Below are 20,558 nucleotides of genomic sequence, written 5' to 3' on the forward strand. Positions count from 1 at the left end.
GGGAGGAGAGGGTTGGGAAAGCTAATATAAGTGACTCGTATCTCTTGTTATCTGTTAAGTGAATCCATCCGAGATTGTTCTCTGGTTCTTTCCTTCTGTGTTCTGAGGACTTTGCCTTAAAATCAGTTTAGCTGAACATGAAGTGTTTGCACCCTAAATATGCTATTTTATATGTTTTATTTTTTTATTTCTGCTTGTCAGAGAGCTAATAGTAGGAGGAGGGTTGAAAGGGAACTTTTACTAAGTTCTGATGTTTCTTTTATGGCCTGTTCAATGAACAGAACCAGTTGTAGATCTACTTTGTTTTCATTTTATGTTCTTTGTGGTATATAGCATCTCTCCAAAACAGATGGCATCCTCTTAAAATTTAAACCAAGTAATTTTGTAATGAACTTAAACACTGTGCAATCTGAAGACAGACATCCCACCAGGACTCCTGGGACTCCTAATGTTTTAAGTACATAGCTAGGTCTCTGGAAGCTTAACATCCCTTCAATATAATGTTTTTCTTAATTAAACCTGTAATCTGTGAAGCAATTCCAGAAAGATTTACGAAATAATTGCAGTACCTTCATTTCAGGAGGCAGACTTATTTCAGGCACTCTGCATTTTTCCTCCTGTTCTTTAGTTAATTTTAGGCTTTGTCCTGCTTATCTTCCATGGGTCCTATTGAAGTTTGAAAATTAAAATCCTGTAGAATTTATCTAAAGCTTGTAACCTTAGTGTTACATCTGATATCCTAATACAGTTGCTAAAGGGGATATAGGTATCTTACCCTAGTTGTTTTCTGCACTTGTGGAGACTTGCAGTCCAACCTGCACTTCATGTCCAAGTCATGTAGTAAGGTTGGGGATCACTGTGTTGTAGCAAAGCTTTCCAGTGTCGTACTAGGTACAGGAGAAAGTACTATATAGGCTGTTCAACATGGATAGTTTTTCTTAAAAATAGTAGGGAAAGCACTCTGTATGAAGGAGGTAGGGATATTGCAATTACAACTTTGTCTCCTTTCCTTGTTGTAGTTCTTTGACAGTTAATGTTTTTCTGTGATTCTCCAGATTGCAAGACTTTCCGTTTCAGGTTCTTAAATTGCCTTTCACTATTACTTCTGTTACTTGGTTTTTAATGTTTGTCAAATATTGCCCAAACAACTTTGTTAAACATTTCTGGCTCTCTGCTCTTTTTGTTAAAATTGCTAGTCTCCCAAAGTGAATATACCAAGTGGCAAAAGAATCACAAATAAACTTGTCCAGTGGTTAGAAGAAAATACCAGTTAATTCTCTGACAAAAAACTATCTTGATAGTGCAAGTGATTGACAGAAGGTTCTCCTTGACAACAACCAGTGCGGTAAGGGAGAAAGCTGCTTTCTCAGTTTCATCAGTACAAACATTTTGAGTAAGCAGAAGATAAGGGAATGGGGGAAAGTCTTTTGCATTCTGGGTGTGATAGGATTAGATTATTTCCATGTAAAATGCAATTTTGTTTTTGATCTGAGTGTTTGGAAGGATGAATTCTGTGCAAATCACGTTAGAAGAAAAACTACTTACACCTTGAAGGCAACTTTGTGCTAGTAATTCTTTTAAATCAAAGCATAGCATCAGATTACTTGAACTGCTTTCTGGTCACTAAGGTGGCCTCTGTCCGGCCTTGAAGAGTGCTGTTTATCAAATGGAATTGGCGGATTACCAAACTTGATGTTGCTTGGTGAACTTTGGTTAATCTGTAGCAACGGATTAGTTCTAACAGAAAATCATGTAGTTTGAGTACAAGTGTGAAATGGTTTGCCTTTATTAAAGAACAAAGTTATTTAGGATTGTCTTCTTCCCTGTTTCTGCTCTCATAATGCTAGGTTGTGCCCTTTGTCTAAATTAATCTTTTTTAAAAATCTTCCTTCCATGTGCAATGGAGATATTTTTGCTGCCCATCAACTTGCAGTGAATATGTACATTATTGTAGTACAGTTCTGACTGTAGAGTTTTCTTACACTCCTTTGTGTCTTTCTTCACAGGACTTAACTTTCTTGTCTTCACACAGTAATTCTGACCCCATCCTGGGGTGTTGTGTGTGTGTGATTTTAAAAATTTTTATTATGGTTTTTTTACGTAGCCTGTCATTTTATTTAATCTCTGCTTGCTCATTTCATGTTTTATGACTTCCCCCACTCTTTTCTAATGCAGCCTCTGTAATTACGTGCAGTATTCTTAAAACTTGCTTATGTTTCTTGTATTATTGACTGTTCAGTCAGGTGCTGTCTGCTTTTCTGTTTAATTTCTGTAAAACACAGCTATCTTCAAACACTGAAGTCTCTTCCATCCATGTTTGTTATGTTTCTGATTTTTAGTTAAATTGCAAGGTGAGGAACTGCATTCTGGTACAATACTATGGTGTTAATCATCTTTTCCTGCCTTAAAGCACAGTTATTTGCATATATTAAATCTAGGACATAGTGTCATGTACTTAAGTAATGTACAAAGACTGAACTGTTGGATTCTGTGTTAGCTTCTGTGCTTTCATCTGTTGCTTGACTACTAAAGGTGCTTTTTAAAAAAAAAAAAAGTTATTGGGTTAAACTACCAGCATTTACATCGGTCCTGGGAGAATTTAAAATGTGTGATTCTGCTATGATACATGTATCTATACAAGCTATAGTTCTGAAGTGTGCTGTGGTGGCTTCTTTTCAGCCTTTTCATTACTGCCTTTGGTGACTTTTTTCCTTGCTATATGCTTTTTTCATAAAATCAATTTCTTCCTCTAATTTTCTGTATGTTGGAGCAAAACCTTTACGTTGATATAATGGAAGGATGGTGCAGGAGCTGGTGGGAGGGAAGCAGAGGACTCTTTAAGAAAAAATGCCAGTTCATGATGATTTGGAGTTGCTGCAAAACTACAGGCTCGTTAGCCCAGGGGAGCTATCTGTACAGGTATATCTATACATCATGACCCAGATACTGTAGTGAAAGATGCTTTAGATATACATAAAATGTATATAATTTCAAAGCTGTCATTCTCTAGGATGACAGTACACTGAACCAAAACATTTTAGGATCAACTGATTTTTTGAAGTATTGTTTCTGAGGGTATTTTTACAGATCATACAGTGCTCATAGGAATGTTTTCTTTGAGTGGCTATAAGAGAGTTCTCAAAGTTGCAAGTATAAATCCACAAGTTAGCGTAGTGGACAGGAAAAGCATGGTTTAGAAGGCATAAGTGTGCATTTAGGAAAGACTGATTACGTATAATGCTGAGTGGGAAGAGCAAGTATTTCTAAACAAGCCTGCTCAGAAGAAAGCATGAACAGTATTTTCTCCATGGAATTTCTTCAGTTTGGTTTCTTTACAGAGCTTTAAGTGTTTGTCAGGTTTTCTTCCAGTGGGTAAAACTTAATGAGGTTGTACAGAAAGCTCTGTAGAAGAGTTTGCTTTTGCTTCCATTCAGTTCTTGATTTAACTATAGAAGTTACTGACCAAACTTTGTTCATTTTCAGTGTCTCCTATTTTGTAACAAAGCAGCTAAAATAGACATCTTGCATCCTAATGCCGGAGTTGTTCTCGGGGAGCCTGTGATACATGTGGAAGATGTTTCTTTTCTTGAAAACAGCTATTTACCATTTGTTTCTCTCTTTGCACTACTGTTGTTTGGCTTTCTAAGTGACCGGTCTTTCAGTGTATGCTGAGAACTTAAAATTTCTAGAGGTGTAGATATAGAATGCTGTGATAATTAGGAGGATATGTCATTTTTGATCTTAATTTTTTGTGCTGTATTGGCTAACAGTGCTACCCATCGTTTAGGGACTAACTGATTTTCCCTGTGGATGAGATGCAAGTGAGTTTCAAGAGTTCAGCTGATACCAACTTGTACATAGTGTTTCTGTAGACTGGGAAAACAGGAAAGGTAACTTCCCTCTTTTCACACTGTTGACACTTCCACTGAAGTAAATGGAAATGAAGAAAATCTTCCTGTTCCTGCAGAAATGATTTTTTTTTTTGTCAGAAGTGAGTTCGTTATTTTAACAATTTGTTTTTCAGATATACAGCCAGATACTTCTCAGTTTTGTAGATTGATTTGGTGTAGTGAATGGTTTAAAAATAGTGTTCAAACTGTGCAGTATGTTGTCAGAAGTGATAAATTTCTCTAACAAATACACATAATTAAGGTTGCTTGAAGTAAGATGCTTTTATAAAAATCCTTATTAATCCACCTTGTGTATTAGTTTCTTTTCTGAGGACTTGTTCAGAGTTATCTTAAACTAGAGGCATAGCATGCAGCTGCCTAGGAGGTACTGTGGCTGTCTGATCACATGGTGGTAGATGCTGCTGTTGCAGGGACTGCCTTTGAGAGAAAATGAAGCAATTGCAGTTTGGGGTGAAAGCAGAAGGAGCAGAAACCTGCTTTCCACAACTGCTTCCCCTTGCTGTTGAAGTATTTTCTTCCTCCTGTAGGAACAGTGTGTAGTTCTGCCCCCTTCCCAGCAGTCTGGCAGACACAGGATGATCAGTAGGTGAAGTAAGAAAGAAGGGGACAGCTGCTTCCTGGGTTGGTAGGTAAGGTAGGAAGGAGGTAGCTGAAGGATGGTGTGCACAAGTTGGGGATTCTTCATCCTAAGGTAATGATAGAAGAGTCGGGCCTCAAAGAAACAAATGACCTGCATTGTAGCCTCCAGAAACCCTCCTTCTTCCTGCCTTCCAGGAATCCACAGTGTTGCACTGCAGGACTGAATTTTGCCTACACGGTTGAAGTGTCTGGAGCTGACAGTCTTTTGTGGTGCAAAAATATTTCCTGTTAAGTGGCTGGAGTTCCCATGTAACTTACTGGTAGTGTGATAAAACTGTTCATCAGAAACCAGTTGCATAGATTGAATGTGCTTCAGGGCCATCATCTAAATGGGACGTGTTTTCATGTCGGCATTACCAAACTGAGGTCAGGAGATTATGCTCTAGAAGCACAAGACACCTCTGACTTGGAAGCAGTTGTTTATGGTACAAACGGTAGTCACATCTATGATTGCTGAATTCCCTGCTGCTGTGGCTGCACTACAAGCAGCATGAAAGCTGACTGGTTAAAAGCAAGTGGTACATTCACACTGTGATGCTGAAAAAAACCTGCTTGAAAACAGAGTAAATGGCTAAAGAGCAAGCCTGTCCTGAGCTCCTGCCACTGTGGTTACACTGCTTCTAGCAACAGCTTGTTTAGTTGATGTAGAGCTGGTGTTGCTATATCTGGGTTAGCTGTAGTCAGGCTCGTGACTGCAGGATGAGTTTATACCTAAACTGCTGCTTCTGTTTGTAAGCTGGACTGTGTCGCCTGGTTGGCAGTCATTTATCAAGTGTTTTGAAATCCAGGATGAAAGATGCTCTTCTGTCAGTATTGCATTGTATTGCAGATGTAAAGTCTTAGCCTTTTTGTAATTGAAGAACTAATTTTAAATTCTTGGGTTTAAATCAAGTGGCAGTTTTCTAGACTTCTGTATAGGAGTAAAATGTTACTTTCTCTGTTTTCTGTAGATTGCCATTTAAAACTTTGTATACAGTTGTTGGTTTCTTTCAGCAACACAACACTGATGATTTAATAGTCTATGGAAATATAAGTGTTAGCATTTAGCAAGAAATAACAATAAAAACAAAGAACAATTCAAGTTTTAAAGTGTGAAAAAAAAAATCTAAATGAGGTTGCCAAAGAATGTTTAGAATAATAGTGGAATCCCCTTTTGTGAGACAAGTAAAGCTCTTAGATTACTCCCTACAGAGCATCCCAACTCTGGCATGGGGTTATTTACTGAATCTTTTCTATCTGTTTTGTGATGTGCTTATATATAAAATCTGTGATTTGTTATGAAAGCTTTAGTCTCATGGTGGTAGCGCTGCGGAGTTGGATAGCTTTTTAATTTAACATTTGTAGTAGTAATGTCTAATGTCGTACATTGGAAACATGATAGTACTCTGCTTTGGCTGTATAATGCTAATTGGACCAATAATCCAGTGAGACTCAATGATGCTGTTTAATCTATCCATGCCATTCCCTTTTGGGACCTTATTTCTTCTTTCTTTCTATTTTTGTTTCTGGTTTTATTGTTGTTCACTAAGTCCTGTGTTTCCTCCTTGTCAATAAAAGATGAGGGTTTTGTGTTCAAATCTCTGTAGATAAACCTGAGTTAAGTTTTCTCACTTTTCATCTCATTATTATTTCTTTGAGACAAAGGAGAAAACTAAGGCAAAGATAGTATGACACTGTTTTTGTGGTGAAAGTGGGCTAATATGACTTAATTGGCCTGTGGTGTTATATTTGGTAGTACTGAGGCTTGAGAGTCTCATGCAGGACACAAACTTTGCTGGGGAGTCACCACATGGCATTCACAGCACAAATAGTTGTATCAGCCCTACAGAAGGTCTGATGTTATATGGGGTTGAAAATAGTCAGGGCTATTTAAGCTAGCACTGCTACCAAAGACAGTGTGTAGAAATACAGCCTTTGGCTAAATAGTATTTCAGCAGGAGCTGAAGGGCTGTCCAGGGGTTCAGATTTTATGCTTGTTTGATTTGAGCCTGTTCATTCCAGATTGCATATGTTATAGATAAATGTCAAAGGTAATTTTCTCTCTTTGTTTATTGTTGGTTTGTTATTCTCCCTGCTTCTTCTCTATCTCCACTAGCATCTCCATGCTGTAGCTGTGAAAGCTGCTGCATCAGCGTGAGCAGAATAAAATTGATAGTAAAATTGATAGTAACTGAACTAAAACAGTTGCTTTGAAGTTGGTCCCTATGCTGCTGAGAAATGCACTAGCAAGAGGAGGCCTGGAATGACTTCTGTGACTGTTGTGTGGGGCAACTGGTGTAGAAGGGCTTTCTCAGCAGTTTCCCACCTTGTCCGTTGTGTGCAGTGCGAGAGATCTGTTTTCTTGAAAATGTCAATATATAGACGTATGTAAATGCTAAAACTTTTAAGTTGTAAGGCAGAAGGTAATTTGGAAATTACTAGATTAGTTACTGTTGTGGGAATGTTTTTCAGGAGTCAAAATTGTTTTGCTCAAATTTTCCTCAGCAAGTGCTAACTGTGGTACAAAACATATTTGCCTTTCTGAGAAAAAGTTCTGTTAAATGCTTTTAAGGTGCATGGGTACTGAGCAGTTAGTTACAAAAGGCCTTTCAGTAAGGTTTTGTAATGGAAGCAGATAATGCTGTGTACAATTGCTGTGTGGTTTCCAGACTAGAAACACTTTTTTTTTTTGTTTGTTTGTTTTTTGTTTTTTGTTTTTTGTTTTTCCCTCTTGTGAGCTCAGTTAAAACTTCTAGCTGGCATGTAGGCTCACTGGCAAATTGTATCGAATGCATGCATATTTCACATTTATGTTTGATTTGTAAGTGGATATTAGTACTTTAAGGAAATCGCCTACCCTGTTCTTAATGGCAATTGACTTGTGTAATATTGTTCTACTGTAATTATTTAAATAGTGTTACCATGCTTTGAATTCAGGAAGAAAAATAATGCTGCATTACTTGCCTCATTTAATTTAGGATTGGCATACCAGCATGAATGTTGTTTTGCTAACATAAAGTTTTGCTGGTTTTCCATGCTTTTAGGGCTGACTTACATGTGTCTTAATTCTTGTGTTTTATGCAGGGTTCAATGGTCTCAGTTTAAAGGCTATTTTATTTTCAAACTGGAGAAAGTAATGGATGATTTCAGAACTTCAGCTCCTGAACCAAGAGGGCCCCCCAATCCAAATGTGGAGTATATTCCCTTCGAAGAGATGAAAGAAAGAATCCTGAAAATTGTCACTGGATTTAATGGGTATGTATTACTTGTCTTCTAAAATCAGGATAACTAAAATATCTTTCTAATTTTTAATTTAGTAGCTTGTATAGTCTGTGAGTGTTCATTTTGCTTTCTCAAATAGATGAGCAGAAGCAAATATATACTAAGGAAATATATTATTGTTTCAGAACTTTCACTTTTACTCTGTCTTTGAATGAAAGTTACGACATCCTGTGATGTCAGTCACTTCAGTTTTTTCAATATGTAGTTAGTTTTTAAGTAATAACATTTCCATGAAGCGTGGTATTACTATGTACATTTAACAGGTAAAATAAATAGTAAAGTCAGATTTCTTTATTTATCTTTTTGGAATACCTAACTGAGAGAAGTCTTGTGGTGTTCAGTTCTTAATTACTTTGTGGCAGTGTAGTAGCTTTTAAAGAAGTAATGCTGGAACAAACATGGTGTAACCAGGAGGAAGGTGTACCTGGTTTTGCACTGTTAAATTGTGCCAGATTCAAATTTATAGATTGAGTGATACTTACTAATTGAGAGACTGGGGGTATTTGATCTATTGCTGACAGTGTCTTAGATCAAAGTGTACCCCTTGCTGGCTTCACAATTATGGAAGTTTTCTTTCCTTCAAAATAAAGCTTCTGATTTTTTCTTTTTTGTCCTTTATTTGGTTGTCTTTTTTAGTATCTTATATAGTATTGTTTCTAAACTGGATTACATATTTACCATAAGCTGAGTCATCCTGCTTGTGGGTCTTAATGCTTGCTTAAGAGACTTTTTCAGCATTTTTCTCAGCTTGTCAGTGAATGGGCATACTATAAAGCTTGCCTCCCTGTTACCCTGACATTTTAGTAATGGAGGTGCTACTAACATGTCCGTAGTACCATATTTTGATGCTAGGTTAATAATTTTTACTGTCACTGTTCCATACTAATGAATTTATTTGCAGTTTAAGTGTCTCTTATAAATCAGATCTCCTCTTCCCCTCCCAAATTGCTCTTGTGTAAGATATTTCTAAGAATGTGAAATACAGCTTGTTCTCAGATACCCAATATTTATACCAGTCCACTGAAGGACTTTAAAAACAAGCTTACCCTTTATGCCTGAGTCTGCCTCTCTCCCACCTCCCCCCAGCTTTTTGTTTATGCCTCACTGCCCACAAAATTTGTCATGTTCTCGCATGGAGACAGCTAATGAATGGGCTGCTGTTATGGTCTGTTGTTCCAAAGTGTACTAAACAAACCTCTGGGTGACCAAGTCTGAAGCTTACTCTGTGGCTGTGCTATTTTGATCTATTGCTGGAACACTTAAGGGTGCTCAACTTCCTCATATTTTGAAGTGAACCATCCAGTCTTTGAGGAAGCAAACGGCATACGTTAGTTACCTTAAAGAAAATAATACATTAGGATGTGTCAGAATCTAGGATTGTAGAACTGTTAATTTAGCTTTCACAATCATATCCTCACTGCAGGAGTTGTAGAATTTACTGAGTCATGTAGAGACGTGTCCAGAAAGCAACAGCAGCAGGTTTTGGTTTGTGCAACTGGATATATTCAGCTTTATTTAGAGTTGTGGATGCCATTTCAGGGTACCATTGTGGACAAGAAAGCTACTTGATGTGACTGACTTATTAGGATGTTTTTATTAGTGTTTGTTTAAAAGAACGAGGGAAAGAGTTCATTAAAACTAACTAATTTTTTAAAGCTTTTTAAAAGTCAAACTAACGAATTAACAATGGTGTTTTGTTTTGGGCTCTTTCTAGATGAAGTGTAAATAAAGCACAAACCTGCTGTTTTATCCTTCCTGTATCTTAATTGACACTGTGCAACATGCTTGCAGAGACTCTCATGCTATACTTTAGAATGGCTTTGGAGTAGGAACTTCTTAAAAGTCTTGCCATTTTCTTTATCCTTTGCTAGTGAAGCAGAAAGTTTCAAGGTAAGTTACAGGGGATCTTTGACAGAGGAGGCTTCACAGCATAAATAAAGTAGACATCGGCATTAATAAATTGACATAATCGTAATCCAAACTTTCATCTATGTGTATTTTTTTGCTACAATTTAAAATAGCTGTGATAAGTAACTTTCCCAGATCTCAAATTCTGTCCATACAATGAATTTTTGGTTGGTAATTCATTCTGAACTATAGTGCTAGGAAGTGCAGTTTTGAGTGTGTTTGTCTAGAATTTTAAGTGGCTACCTCAAGTAGGCAGATTAGGACTATTTGTGCAGTTCATGTACTGAACTAATTAAATTTCTAAGTGCTTAAGATCAATTCTCACACTGCTCATATTGGTGTTCATTTATAGATTTACACAGATTTCAATTACTTCTATTTTAAAATCACGTTGTTAAACTGTTTTAACAGTTGTACTGAAAAGAACTCATGAGATGAAGTTAACTTCGGGTTTTGCCAACTAAAAACACAAATGTTGAACAAATTACATGCAAAGGTTTTAGTGTGACACTTGGTGCCATCTGCTGCTCAGTAAGCGAAGTTCAGTTTACTGTGGAAGATTTTTGAGGGAAATTAACTGGTTCTGGCTTTTGTTTAAGCCTTTTATAGCTGAGAGTGAAATAGGAAGGCAACTTTTACTTCTATAGTTAGTTGCAGGCTGCACGCTTTATTGAGTATGCTTTATTCCCTGAGTAGCCAGAACCTTATTGATTCCACAGAATACTTCGCGTCTTGGTACTGCAGGTGTCCAGTTAGGTACAGTTAAATAGAAATTAGCCAGGCAGTGATTCTCCAGGATGTCTTACAGATTTGGCTGATGAAAAAGAATTTAAAATTCCTTGTGGTTTTGTTTCTGTGAAATAAATTGATTTTGAACGGACAGTCTAGTCAAGTGGTTCTCAATCTGTGGTCTGTGGACCCCTGGGGGGCTGCGGTGTTGTCACAGGGGGTCTGTGAAGGCTTAAAGCAGGTGTGGGGAACGTCCAGCCCAGAAACATTTGGTTTGGCCTGCAGCAAGCACTGCACCTCCTTTTCCCACAGCCCCCTCCCCTCAATGCTTTTCATACTCAAGCCCCCTCTCCATGCCTTCCCTGATGGGACCCACTGCAACTAGGCAGTTTTTCTCTTAAAGACATTTTCTTAACCCAACAGCCCTCTTTAGGGCCACAATGGAGCTGAAGTCTGTTCCTCCAAGTGGTGGCCCTGGACCTGTAAACAAAAATATATGGTGACTGAACACAGACAAGCAAGGGGGGAGGTGAGATGAATTACAAAAACTCCTCATTGATTTTTTATGTAGAAATTGGCATCAAATTTGGAATTAGCACATTAAAATAACATAAAATGGGTCATTTGATGCTGTTATTTTAAATTCATATGGAACCATTGCAATAAAGATATTATAGTAGGAGTGTGCGCATTGATTAACTTATTTCCTCATCTCTTCAAATTTGAAGACTCTTCATGAGAAAATTGAAATAAATATTTGATGCAGTCTAGTGCTCTAAATCATGAATTAAGTCTTGGTCTGTGGCCACTCCTGGTCTAGTCTGTTAAAAAATTACAAAGTCTCTTTAATTATGGACTTTTCAACCCAAAGCCAAAATGGCCAGCAATGAGAAACAACAGATACAATTAGCAGTGTACCTATGTGGAAAAGTTAACTGATCAAGTAAATTCTTTGTGACTAAGGTAGAGTTGGGAGTTTTGTTAAAAGAGGGCACTAAGCAGAAGCTGAACATCATAAAGATTTTGCATGTCAGAAAGATTACTTTTTGACCAGAAGTTTCTGAACAGCAGCACTATATGATTGATACTAAGAAAGCTTTAGGAAGATTAATGACAGAACCATTGTCAAGTTTAAGAGCTTTCATGTAATAAGCTGAAATCAAAGGAATGCTTATTCTTGGTTTGATCTGGTTTGTACCTGGCAGATTCTGGGGACAGGGGAGGATATACATCTGGGTCAAAAGAGGGAGGTTAAAGGTATTTTGCCTGTGTGCCAAAACACTCAGTTTCTGCTATTTTACTTGCTTTTAAGTGATAACATATCAAAACAAATGTTTTAGAAATACTGTCTTAACAGCATTACTTTTTGCAAGTGTTTAATGTATTGAATGCTTCATCAATGGTATTCTAACTCTCCACAGCTGCTTGATGGAGATTAACTTCTGTTCTTAGAAGTCAAGTAAAGGTAAATTAGTATAGTGTAATTTGGGGTGAGTAACAAGGGAAGGTGTTACCTAGAAGAGTAAAAGTGCAATATACCTTCTGTGGTTTTTCAGATAGCTGTGTTGGAACTAGGGCTAAGGGTGGTTGCACTGTATCCTACCTCCTTACTGTTTCCCAGTTGAGGATTATGACTTCCTCAGTAACCTAATATAGAGACAGCTCTGAAAAACATAATTGTTGATACTTGGTCACTCTCTTTCTGATTACTGATTGGTTTTGGTTGAAGTGTCGTGTAGTATGGTTAATCATAGCCATGCTGACTTGTTTGCACTGAGTAGCAGTAGATCTGTGCATCTTTAAGATGTGGATTTTTAGCTTATAAACTAAGCTTGAGATACATACTGAATTAGCTAATGAAAAAGGCTTAAGATACTGTGTACTGAGTTCCTCAGAAAATAATAAAAATTGAACTTTTACAAAAATTTACAGTATAAGGATATATACACACACGTATGTCTGTTTTGATATTGCTCTGGATTTGGTGTATTAGTCATATTCCCAAGAAATGGTTCTTAAATATTGTATTAAATACTCTTTTAAGATGAATTTTTGAAAAGTTTATGGCTTCAACTTCAAATATTAGACTGTAAAAATGCATGATTATTTATTTTATTGAAATAACTTTTAAATTACTATTTTGTTAAAAGTCATGGAAGTCTAAGTGACACTGAATTTGCAGGGAAAGCACATGACATCTCAGATTAACTGGTAAATATGTGAAGTATTGCTTGTGTGAAAGGTCAGGTTCTCGCTGAAGTAGGGATGCAATTGAGTGCAGAATTGTCAGAAAACAATGTGTGGATGTGATGCGTATGGATTTATATATTTATTACTCTTGAGTTTATTTTTACTGAGCTGTTCCTTGATAAATATACTGTCTAGTGGTGGCAAAATAGAGTATTTGTAATAGATTAAGTAGAATGGTTCTACTCATTCTAAGATTTAATGCTTTTTCCGTAAATGTATTTTGTAAAACATGAAATAAACTGCCAAGCTGAGAATTTTTTAGCTCTAGTGTGTATGACTCAAATTTGTTTTGAACTGCTTACCCTTTCTGTTCTATGTATTTGAAAAATAAATACAGTCCTAAACTATTCTACTGTTGATCTGATTTCCTTTTCATTGTTTTAATGAATTGCTCGAGTTGTGGTGGTGAGCACAAAAGGCAGTGTTTTGTAACCTCGGTGTATGTGTAAGAGGTAGTTATTCAAGGCCTTATTTTTCCCTGTATTGCTAAAAATAACGAATTTCAGTACTGTTTTCCTTCTGCCTTCTCAGTGAGGGGGAGAAAGCAATAACATTGTTGCTTCCTAACAGTCATATTCATTAAAATAAAATTAAATTGTTATAAATCTTATTTTATTGCAGCATCCCCTTCACTATTCAGCGACTCTGTGAGTTGCTGACAGATCCTAGGAGGAATTACACAGGAACTGACAAATTTCTAAGAGGTGTGGAAAAGGTACGTATTTTTCTGAGAGAGAACACAGCTGAACAGTCACAACTACCACTTAAATAACTTCTGAATTGCTCCCAAAGGTTTCATTATGGCTCATAGCCATAGTATAGCTAATAGCTACTCTAAGTGTATGAGTTTTTTGATGTTAAAAGGTATGAAACAAGGAGGTTTAAAATAAGACATAACAGTAAATCTTAGGGCTGTAACTGTTCTGTTTCCTGATCACTGTGCAGTACTCAAACTGCTATTTGTGTAATGTAACTTTGTATATTGAGTCCTAGCTAGAAATAATCAAATAATCAGCTGAGATAATTTGAATCTTTTTTGATCAGGCATTTCCTTTCACATTTGGGTTGAGATTAGATTCACTAGGTGAAGGAGAAGGGAGGCTTCATCCCCTTAGTGTCTTTTGTTCCAGTATTTAAATCTTTTTGTGTAGAGGACTGTGCCTTCGTAAAAGCGTACAGTTGTCATTTAATGGTATTTTATAGCTTATGTCAGGATGTGAGACCTTTGAGGAGTAGGTAACGGACTTTCAGGATGTGGTTCCATATAGGATTTTCTTGATGGCAAAGTGGCTTGAGGTTACTCCTTAGACTATTTGGTTGAAGAAAGGTTAACTTGTAAATGGAGTGGTTTCCACAGTTACAGTGGATGCACTCAGGTGTTTTCTTGCAAGTTAAAATGGGAAGGAGATGATCAGGAATAAATGATGAGACAGGGATTTCACAAAGCAGTGTCCTAACCAACAAGGATATCTGTGAAAACACACCTCAGGTTTTATGGAGAACCCTCATTGAAGTTCATCTGGGTTAATGTAGGTGGCCCTGTGATAAAACCCCCTTGAATAACTGGGCCAAGTATTGATCTGGAGAAACTTACTTAATTGTTAAGCTAGTTTTCTAGATGTTAAAATTTATTTAGTTTGCAGTGCCATTCAGGAGGGAGAGGTGGCTAAGCAAAACATACTGAATTAATAATTATTTCTGCCCTTTGTTTATGCAGGGCCAAAAGAATTTGACATTTGAAATATTGCTGTGCCAAAAAAACTAATAGTGCTTGAACCCTTCTGAATGCAGGACTCGCGTACAAATAGAGCATTTCTCCAGCAATTCAGAAGTTTTCAACATTTTGGAATACTTTGCTTTCCAGAGTTACTTCGGTTAAAAATTACAGACACTTGGGCCTGAGGCTTAATGTGCTGGTCCCATTGTGACAGTAACCTGCTTGTGAAAATACTGACTTGTAGTGTAATTGTGGCCTGACCTTGTGAAGAGGGAGTAGAGAGACTTTTTATGTAGCTGTCATCTGTTGTTAGCTTTCAACCCAATTATCTGTAGAGATACTTTAACAGATATGACCAAAATCCTGTAGGCCTTTAAGACTTGGGGTGTTGTCAAGAGCTGAAGCTTCTGTTTATGCCCTCTTAACGTGTTGTTCGTGTCTTACAGAATGTCATGGTTGTCAGCTGTGTATATCCATCTTCAGAGTAAGTATAATCTTTTTCTTGGAACTTTCAGTTTATGTTAGTAGAGGGGAGAATGTGTGTCTAATATATTTCTCTTTTTGGTAGTAGTTGTATTGAAAAGACAGACGTGCAGAGTTCATTTTTCATTATCAATAGTTGAGTCAACAGTAGTGATGGAGGTCTGCAAGTGTTACATGTAGTAATTTGGAAATGAACAGCTTTGGAATTGGATAGATGGTACAGTTCAGTATTATCCCCCAACACTAAGCTCTTACTTTATACCATAGCTGGTGGTGGAAAAAATGGATACCCCAATTTACAGTTGTGCTGTAAATTCATATTCTAACCTGTTTCCCTAGAATAATGTATAGAGAGAGAACCCCTTAAGAACTGGCAGTGGGGGACTGTTGAAGTTGGGGAGGGAAATTCTGTGCAAACAATCTTAAAGTAATTTGAAGTTCCTTTATTCATAACTTTTTTTTTTTGTTAGGAAAAATAATTCCAATAGTTTAAATCGGATGAATGGTGTTATGTTCCCAGGAAATTCACCAGGTTACTCTGACAGGTAAGTTTTGTTTTGGGATTTAACTTTTTCTGAGTAAAATCAAGGTAATTCTGGAAATAGCTGGTACAGATCCTTTATTCTGATTTCAAAGAAGTAGCCTCAGAAATGGGGTGTGACATGGAATACTGGGGGAAGAAGGGTAGAGAAGGCACAAAAATACACACTATATACTCTGTTGTGATCTTTTTGTAACCTTATTGTTCAGAATTTTTTTTGTTGTTATTTAAAGTTTATATCATAGTTTGCATGCTGTAGGCAAGAAATTTTTTATTCCACATAAAATAGCAAAGTACCTGGTCTGCTTTGTTTCATTTTGGTGGCCTTTTAAAACAAGGTTATAGCTGCTTTCTGCCTATTAGGAACAAATTTCTTTACTAAAAGGGTGGGTTAATTTTTTATTATTTTTAAAGATCTAATGTAAACGGTCCTGGAACTCCCAGACCAGTAAATCGACCGAAGGTTTCTTTGTCAACTCCTATGACAACAAACGGTTTGCCAGACAGCACGGAACATAAAGAATCAAGCTTGCAGCAAACGGAAGATAAAAAACACAGGTTTGTGCAGAGTAATGTATTTTGTGTTTTTAATGTTCTCAGATTTTTTCACTTATATTTTAAAAATATTTTAAAAGAGTATGGCCATCTAAGGTATGTGTAATTAAGTCTTAACATATGAATATGTGTGTCAGATTTTGATGTGTACTTACTACTGTTTGGGCTGTCTAGATAACAGTTCGGGTTTCCCCAGTTGCAGTAACACATGTCCTAAACATATGGGATATATAGTAAAAATGAAGAGTAAATAATAGAATTCAGAAATCCACAATTACCGTATTTGTGTCAGGATGTTAAACTATAACCAGATAGGATATTTCATAAACGTTTGCCACTAATTCTAACAGTAGGAGCTGTCTGTAATTTGGATCCACCAGAATAGCCTGACCACTGCATTTTCATCGACAGTCCGGTGAAGGAAGAGTGATGGCTTTGAGGTTTTGTTATGTATTAAGTGAAGTGAGTTCTACTGCTCTCGCTCAAGTGTTTAACTTGTAGTAGCTGCTACTTTTTAAGTATGACAAGATACAGAATGTTATTCTTAAATAAAACCCGCAACTGCTTTTGTTGTTTATAGTGAATCACCAGCATCTGAATCAGAAGGTGCTCAGAGCAGCCCTGTAAAAAATAAGCATTCTGAAGATGATCCTGTAGAAGCAGAAGGACATGAGGTAAAAAGACTTAAATTTGACAAGGAAGGGGAAGCCAGAGATGCACCTAACCAAACTGCCTCCAGCGAAGTTTCTTTAGGCATGGGGGAAGAGACAGAATCATCCTCTACATCTCAGGATAAAGAAAAAGATGCTGCTTGTGCCAGACAGCACTGTACAGAGGAAGAGGAGGAAGGTATTTCAGATTTTATTGTCTTTTCTCTGTGCGTTTTCCAAGGAGTTGGGATTTCCCTTGCTGGAGGTCAATGTTGTTGGGATTGCTGCATGTCTCCAGTTTTGCATAAAGATGAACTGCTTGTTCATACTTCAATTTTGCATAATTTAGCAATTCTGTTATTTCTTTTTTTTTTTTTTCTGTATCCTACATCTCTACTTAAAAACTTATAAAATGGTACTTAACATCTCTGTAGGCAGTAAATTACATGAGGGTGCTAATGATGCACCAAGAATTTGAGAATCCATGCTTTAGGATATCATCAGATGTTCTCATCTCTTCTCTGGAAGGGGGATGGGTCATATCTACATTTGACTGTCTTAATTATTAATAAATTGTGGATATAAAGTTACATTCTTTCACTGAGAAGGCTGAGTAACCATCTCTCCAGATCCTATTGAGAACACTGAAAATTACCTTACTATAAGGCAGGCCCTGTACCTCATTAAAAAGAGAGCGCTGCAATTAAGAGACTGGTCTATTTTTTACATATTCTCCAAAGTTTCCTGTAAATATTTGATTTTGTGGCTCATTTATTTGTAAAATGTTCCTCTAGATCATAATGGATGTACACTTGAAACATTACTGTTTTCAACGTTTCCAAAAGACTGCTTCTGATGACAAGTGAAGGAATGTGGGGAAGCAAGAAAAAGCTACTTGTTAGCCTGTGCCTTTATCCACTGAAGCTTAATTAACTGCAGCTACCTATTTAATTAAAAAAAAAAAAAATTGGACTTTATTTTGTGGCGTATTGGGATAGTCGAGCTATCCTGATGAAGTTGGCTGATACTTTACATCTTCTAATAAACTTGGGGTTTGTCAGTTTTTCCTGTCCTTGGCTGTGCTGTACAAGTATTGCTCAGCATAGCTGCGAATGGAAAGTTAGCAAGATCAAGATATGTTTAAAAATGCCTTAGTAATACTGTACTTTTCCTGTTTTCTAGAGTCCTTCATGTCTCCCAGAAATGCTGGTCCAGACAGAAAAGATCAAGAAAAAGACACTGAATCCTCAACTGTGAATGAAGAGACCTCTGAGGAGAACAATCAAATGGAGGAGTCTGATCAGTCTCAAGCAGAGAAGGATTTACACTCGGATGACAGTGAAATTAGTGGATCTGCCAGTAGTGGAGCTGACTGCAGTGAAACTGAAGAATTAGGGGCCTACGCTAGTGAAACTCCAGAAATTTCATCAGAGACCCCTATGGAAAACAGTGATGAAGCCACAGAAGCTGCAGATGAACCTATGGAGCAAGACTAATTTAAATACACTTAGATGCAGTATTTTCCATAAGGCTCCGGTTTTACACTGTATAAATAATTTTATGTAATAAAGTGGACCTTTAGTTTTACAAAAAGAAGCAGGTTGTAAAATAAACTTCTCCATGGATTGAACCTTGAAAGAGTTGTACATGATAAGAACTGTGAATACCAGCTCCTTCAGGTCCTGCTTACCGCTGAACTTTCGTTTGGTCAAATCAGTGGTTTGTGTATAGTTTTTTTTATTTAGAATAAAAGTTTTTAAACTGGAAGGTAATTATAATTTTGACAACTTTTTTGGAGATTACCACACCTAGTTGTATGTAAGCAAGAAAGCTTTTTGTCTTGTCTTTTTCTGACAGCTATAGCAGTTACTTCATATTTTGGTTACAGTTTCAACATTTGACATGTGAAATATGGGGTTTCATGCTGGTTTCCAGATTTTTATTTGAATACATACTATGAAACCTTATGTTGTGTGTTTAAAATGTGTTGCATTTCACACACATATGCACGCATGCACACGTTTGTGTACCCTCACTGTTCTAAGGGGGAAATGGTATATTTTTCTGTTTCTGTAAAAGATAAATACAGCAAATACTTTTTCTATAGGAAAAGACTGAGTTCACCTCTCAAGGCACATTGTTTTGCCTCTGGAAAACAAAACAAATGAAATCTGGCCCATATGAAACCCTGGAAATACTAACATTGTTGAAAACACCAGAGTAAACACATTCCAAGAGAACTGTTCAGATTACAACATTTTTGTATACTTCTGAGGTGCCTGAGTGAAAGGATTTCATTAATTAATTTATGAGAAAATGTGCTTTATGTTGAAAACGTTGTAATCAAAACATTAGCTTAAACTTTTGTAGAAGAAATGTTTGAAAATATGCTAAGAAAATATCTTGGAAGAAAAGAACAGGTACTTGCCTTTTTGAGTGCTTCTTGGAGCATTGTGAATATTGTAGAGAAGTCTCAAAATTATTCTAAGGTATGCAGACAGCATCGGTATGATCACACCACTGTATTGGAAGAATTAATATATGACCGTAGTTATGGACCTGAGCTAAATGACTAAAGGGTTTAGGGGTGCATAGAAATCGCCATGATTTGTATAACATTTTGGAAGTGAACTAAATATTTTTGAACATGCTACTTTGACAGCCAGTGTTACATTTTTTTCAAACCAGCTCAAAGCACAAACTACTGCTTTAAACTCTCGATATTTTCCAGTTCCCATATTTAAAGACATGCAAGCTGCAACCTCCCAGTCACAATTACTGGCTGCCAAATTTATACCTGTTTCTTCAACTGTACCTTTTTGATATTTAGAATTTTTAAATTTCTGTAAAGTAGACTTTTGTAGATTGTAATGAGTGCTCACTGCCATTGTGAAACGGTATATAATTGTATAATTTCTGTGTGTAAACTGAATGCTTGGGCTTTCAATACAGTATTCATATAAAGCAATAAATATTAATGTTATGAAATATCTGAGTACATTTTTATCAGAATTGTCCCTCTTCAGTTTTAAGTTCACATACCTGAAGTACAAAAATGACCTCTAAAATGCATGCTGATAGTTTCCTGTACTACATGGTATGCTTTGTATTGTTTTGGGGGAAAATCTAGGTTTTGTTTAATACCAGAATAATTTGGCTAAGTTGGAATATTTATAAAGTGATTTCTTGCTGACATTACCTATCAAGTTCTAAGCAGACAGAATTCAGGGAGATGCTTGCCAAAAAAAATAATTGGATTGATTAAGATCCCCTTACAACAAGGAAAATTGTACTTTGATTCATTTTCATTGTGCTTAAGGGTTGGATGTGTATTATAAAACTAAAGACTGAACCAAAATGTTTAAATTAGGAACGTTTAAAAATAGTGACATCTTACACTTTGGGTTTTTTTTAAATATTTTGCCAATGAGAACAAAATTTTAAAATTTTTAAGTTTAGAGATTTCTGAAATTTTCTTTAGACTGTTTATTTGTGAAGATACTGTCAATAAACTTGTTCTTTAAGCGCCTGTGACCTTTTGATATGTTTGTTTTGGCAGCACTAGTGCCACTGTTGCAAAGACTGGCAGAAGAACTTTGAGGTATGGATCCATTTAAATCTCTGCTTTTTTTATTTTTTGTAACGGCTAATAAAAATTGAAATCGTGCTTTAACATCACAGTAAGCATCTTAATACTAAACATGTGCCTACATTTAAAGATTGCTTTTACTAAGTCAGAGAAGATTCCTCCTTTTTTAAAAAAATGTGGATTTAAAAGCAAAACAAATGAACTGCATTTCTAAGCAGCTGTTTTGTCAGAGGCATTGCACACTTCCAGACACAGGCACCTGCTCTTCTGTGTGCAAGGAGGTGTGACACTGAATCTATTTTCATAGCTTGTATTTTTCAAATCT

The 20,558-nt window shown here is 36.5% G+C and overlaps 1 protein-coding gene across 2 annotated transcripts in view; it reads left to right on the forward strand.

Annotated features, from left to right (window-relative positions):
- The window catches only part of PPP4R2 (protein phosphatase 4 regulatory subunit 2), a 32,958-nt gene extending 12,785 nt beyond the window's left edge, over window positions 1-20,173 (forward strand). The window contains exons 3-9 of one of the 2 annotated variants that reach the window (XM_074914003.1): window positions 7,614-7,784; window positions 13,320-13,413; window positions 14,862-14,899; window positions 15,369-15,443; window positions 15,854-15,997; window positions 16,575-16,843; window positions 17,827-20,173. In XM_074914003.1, coding sequence (XP_074770104.1) covers window positions 7,614-7,784; window positions 13,320-13,413; window positions 14,862-14,899; window positions 15,369-15,443; window positions 15,854-15,997; window positions 16,575-16,843; window positions 17,827-18,140 — 1,105 coding nt within the window. In that variant the 3' untranslated portion in view covers window positions 18,141-20,173. The remainder of the gene's footprint in view (window positions 1-7,613; window positions 7,785-13,319; window positions 13,414-14,861; window positions 14,900-15,368; window positions 15,444-15,853; window positions 15,998-16,574; window positions 16,844-17,826) is intronic. The other variant, XM_074914004.1, reaches the window with a different exon arrangement.
- Window positions 20,174-20,558: the final 385 nt, after the last annotated feature.

The sequence above is a fragment of the Athene noctua genome, chromosome 10 (assembly GCF_965140245.1).
Source record: "Athene noctua chromosome 10, bAthNoc1.hap1.1, whole genome shotgun sequence".
Taxonomy (NCBI): domain Eukaryota; kingdom Metazoa; phylum Chordata; class Aves; order Strigiformes; family Strigidae; genus Athene; species Athene noctua.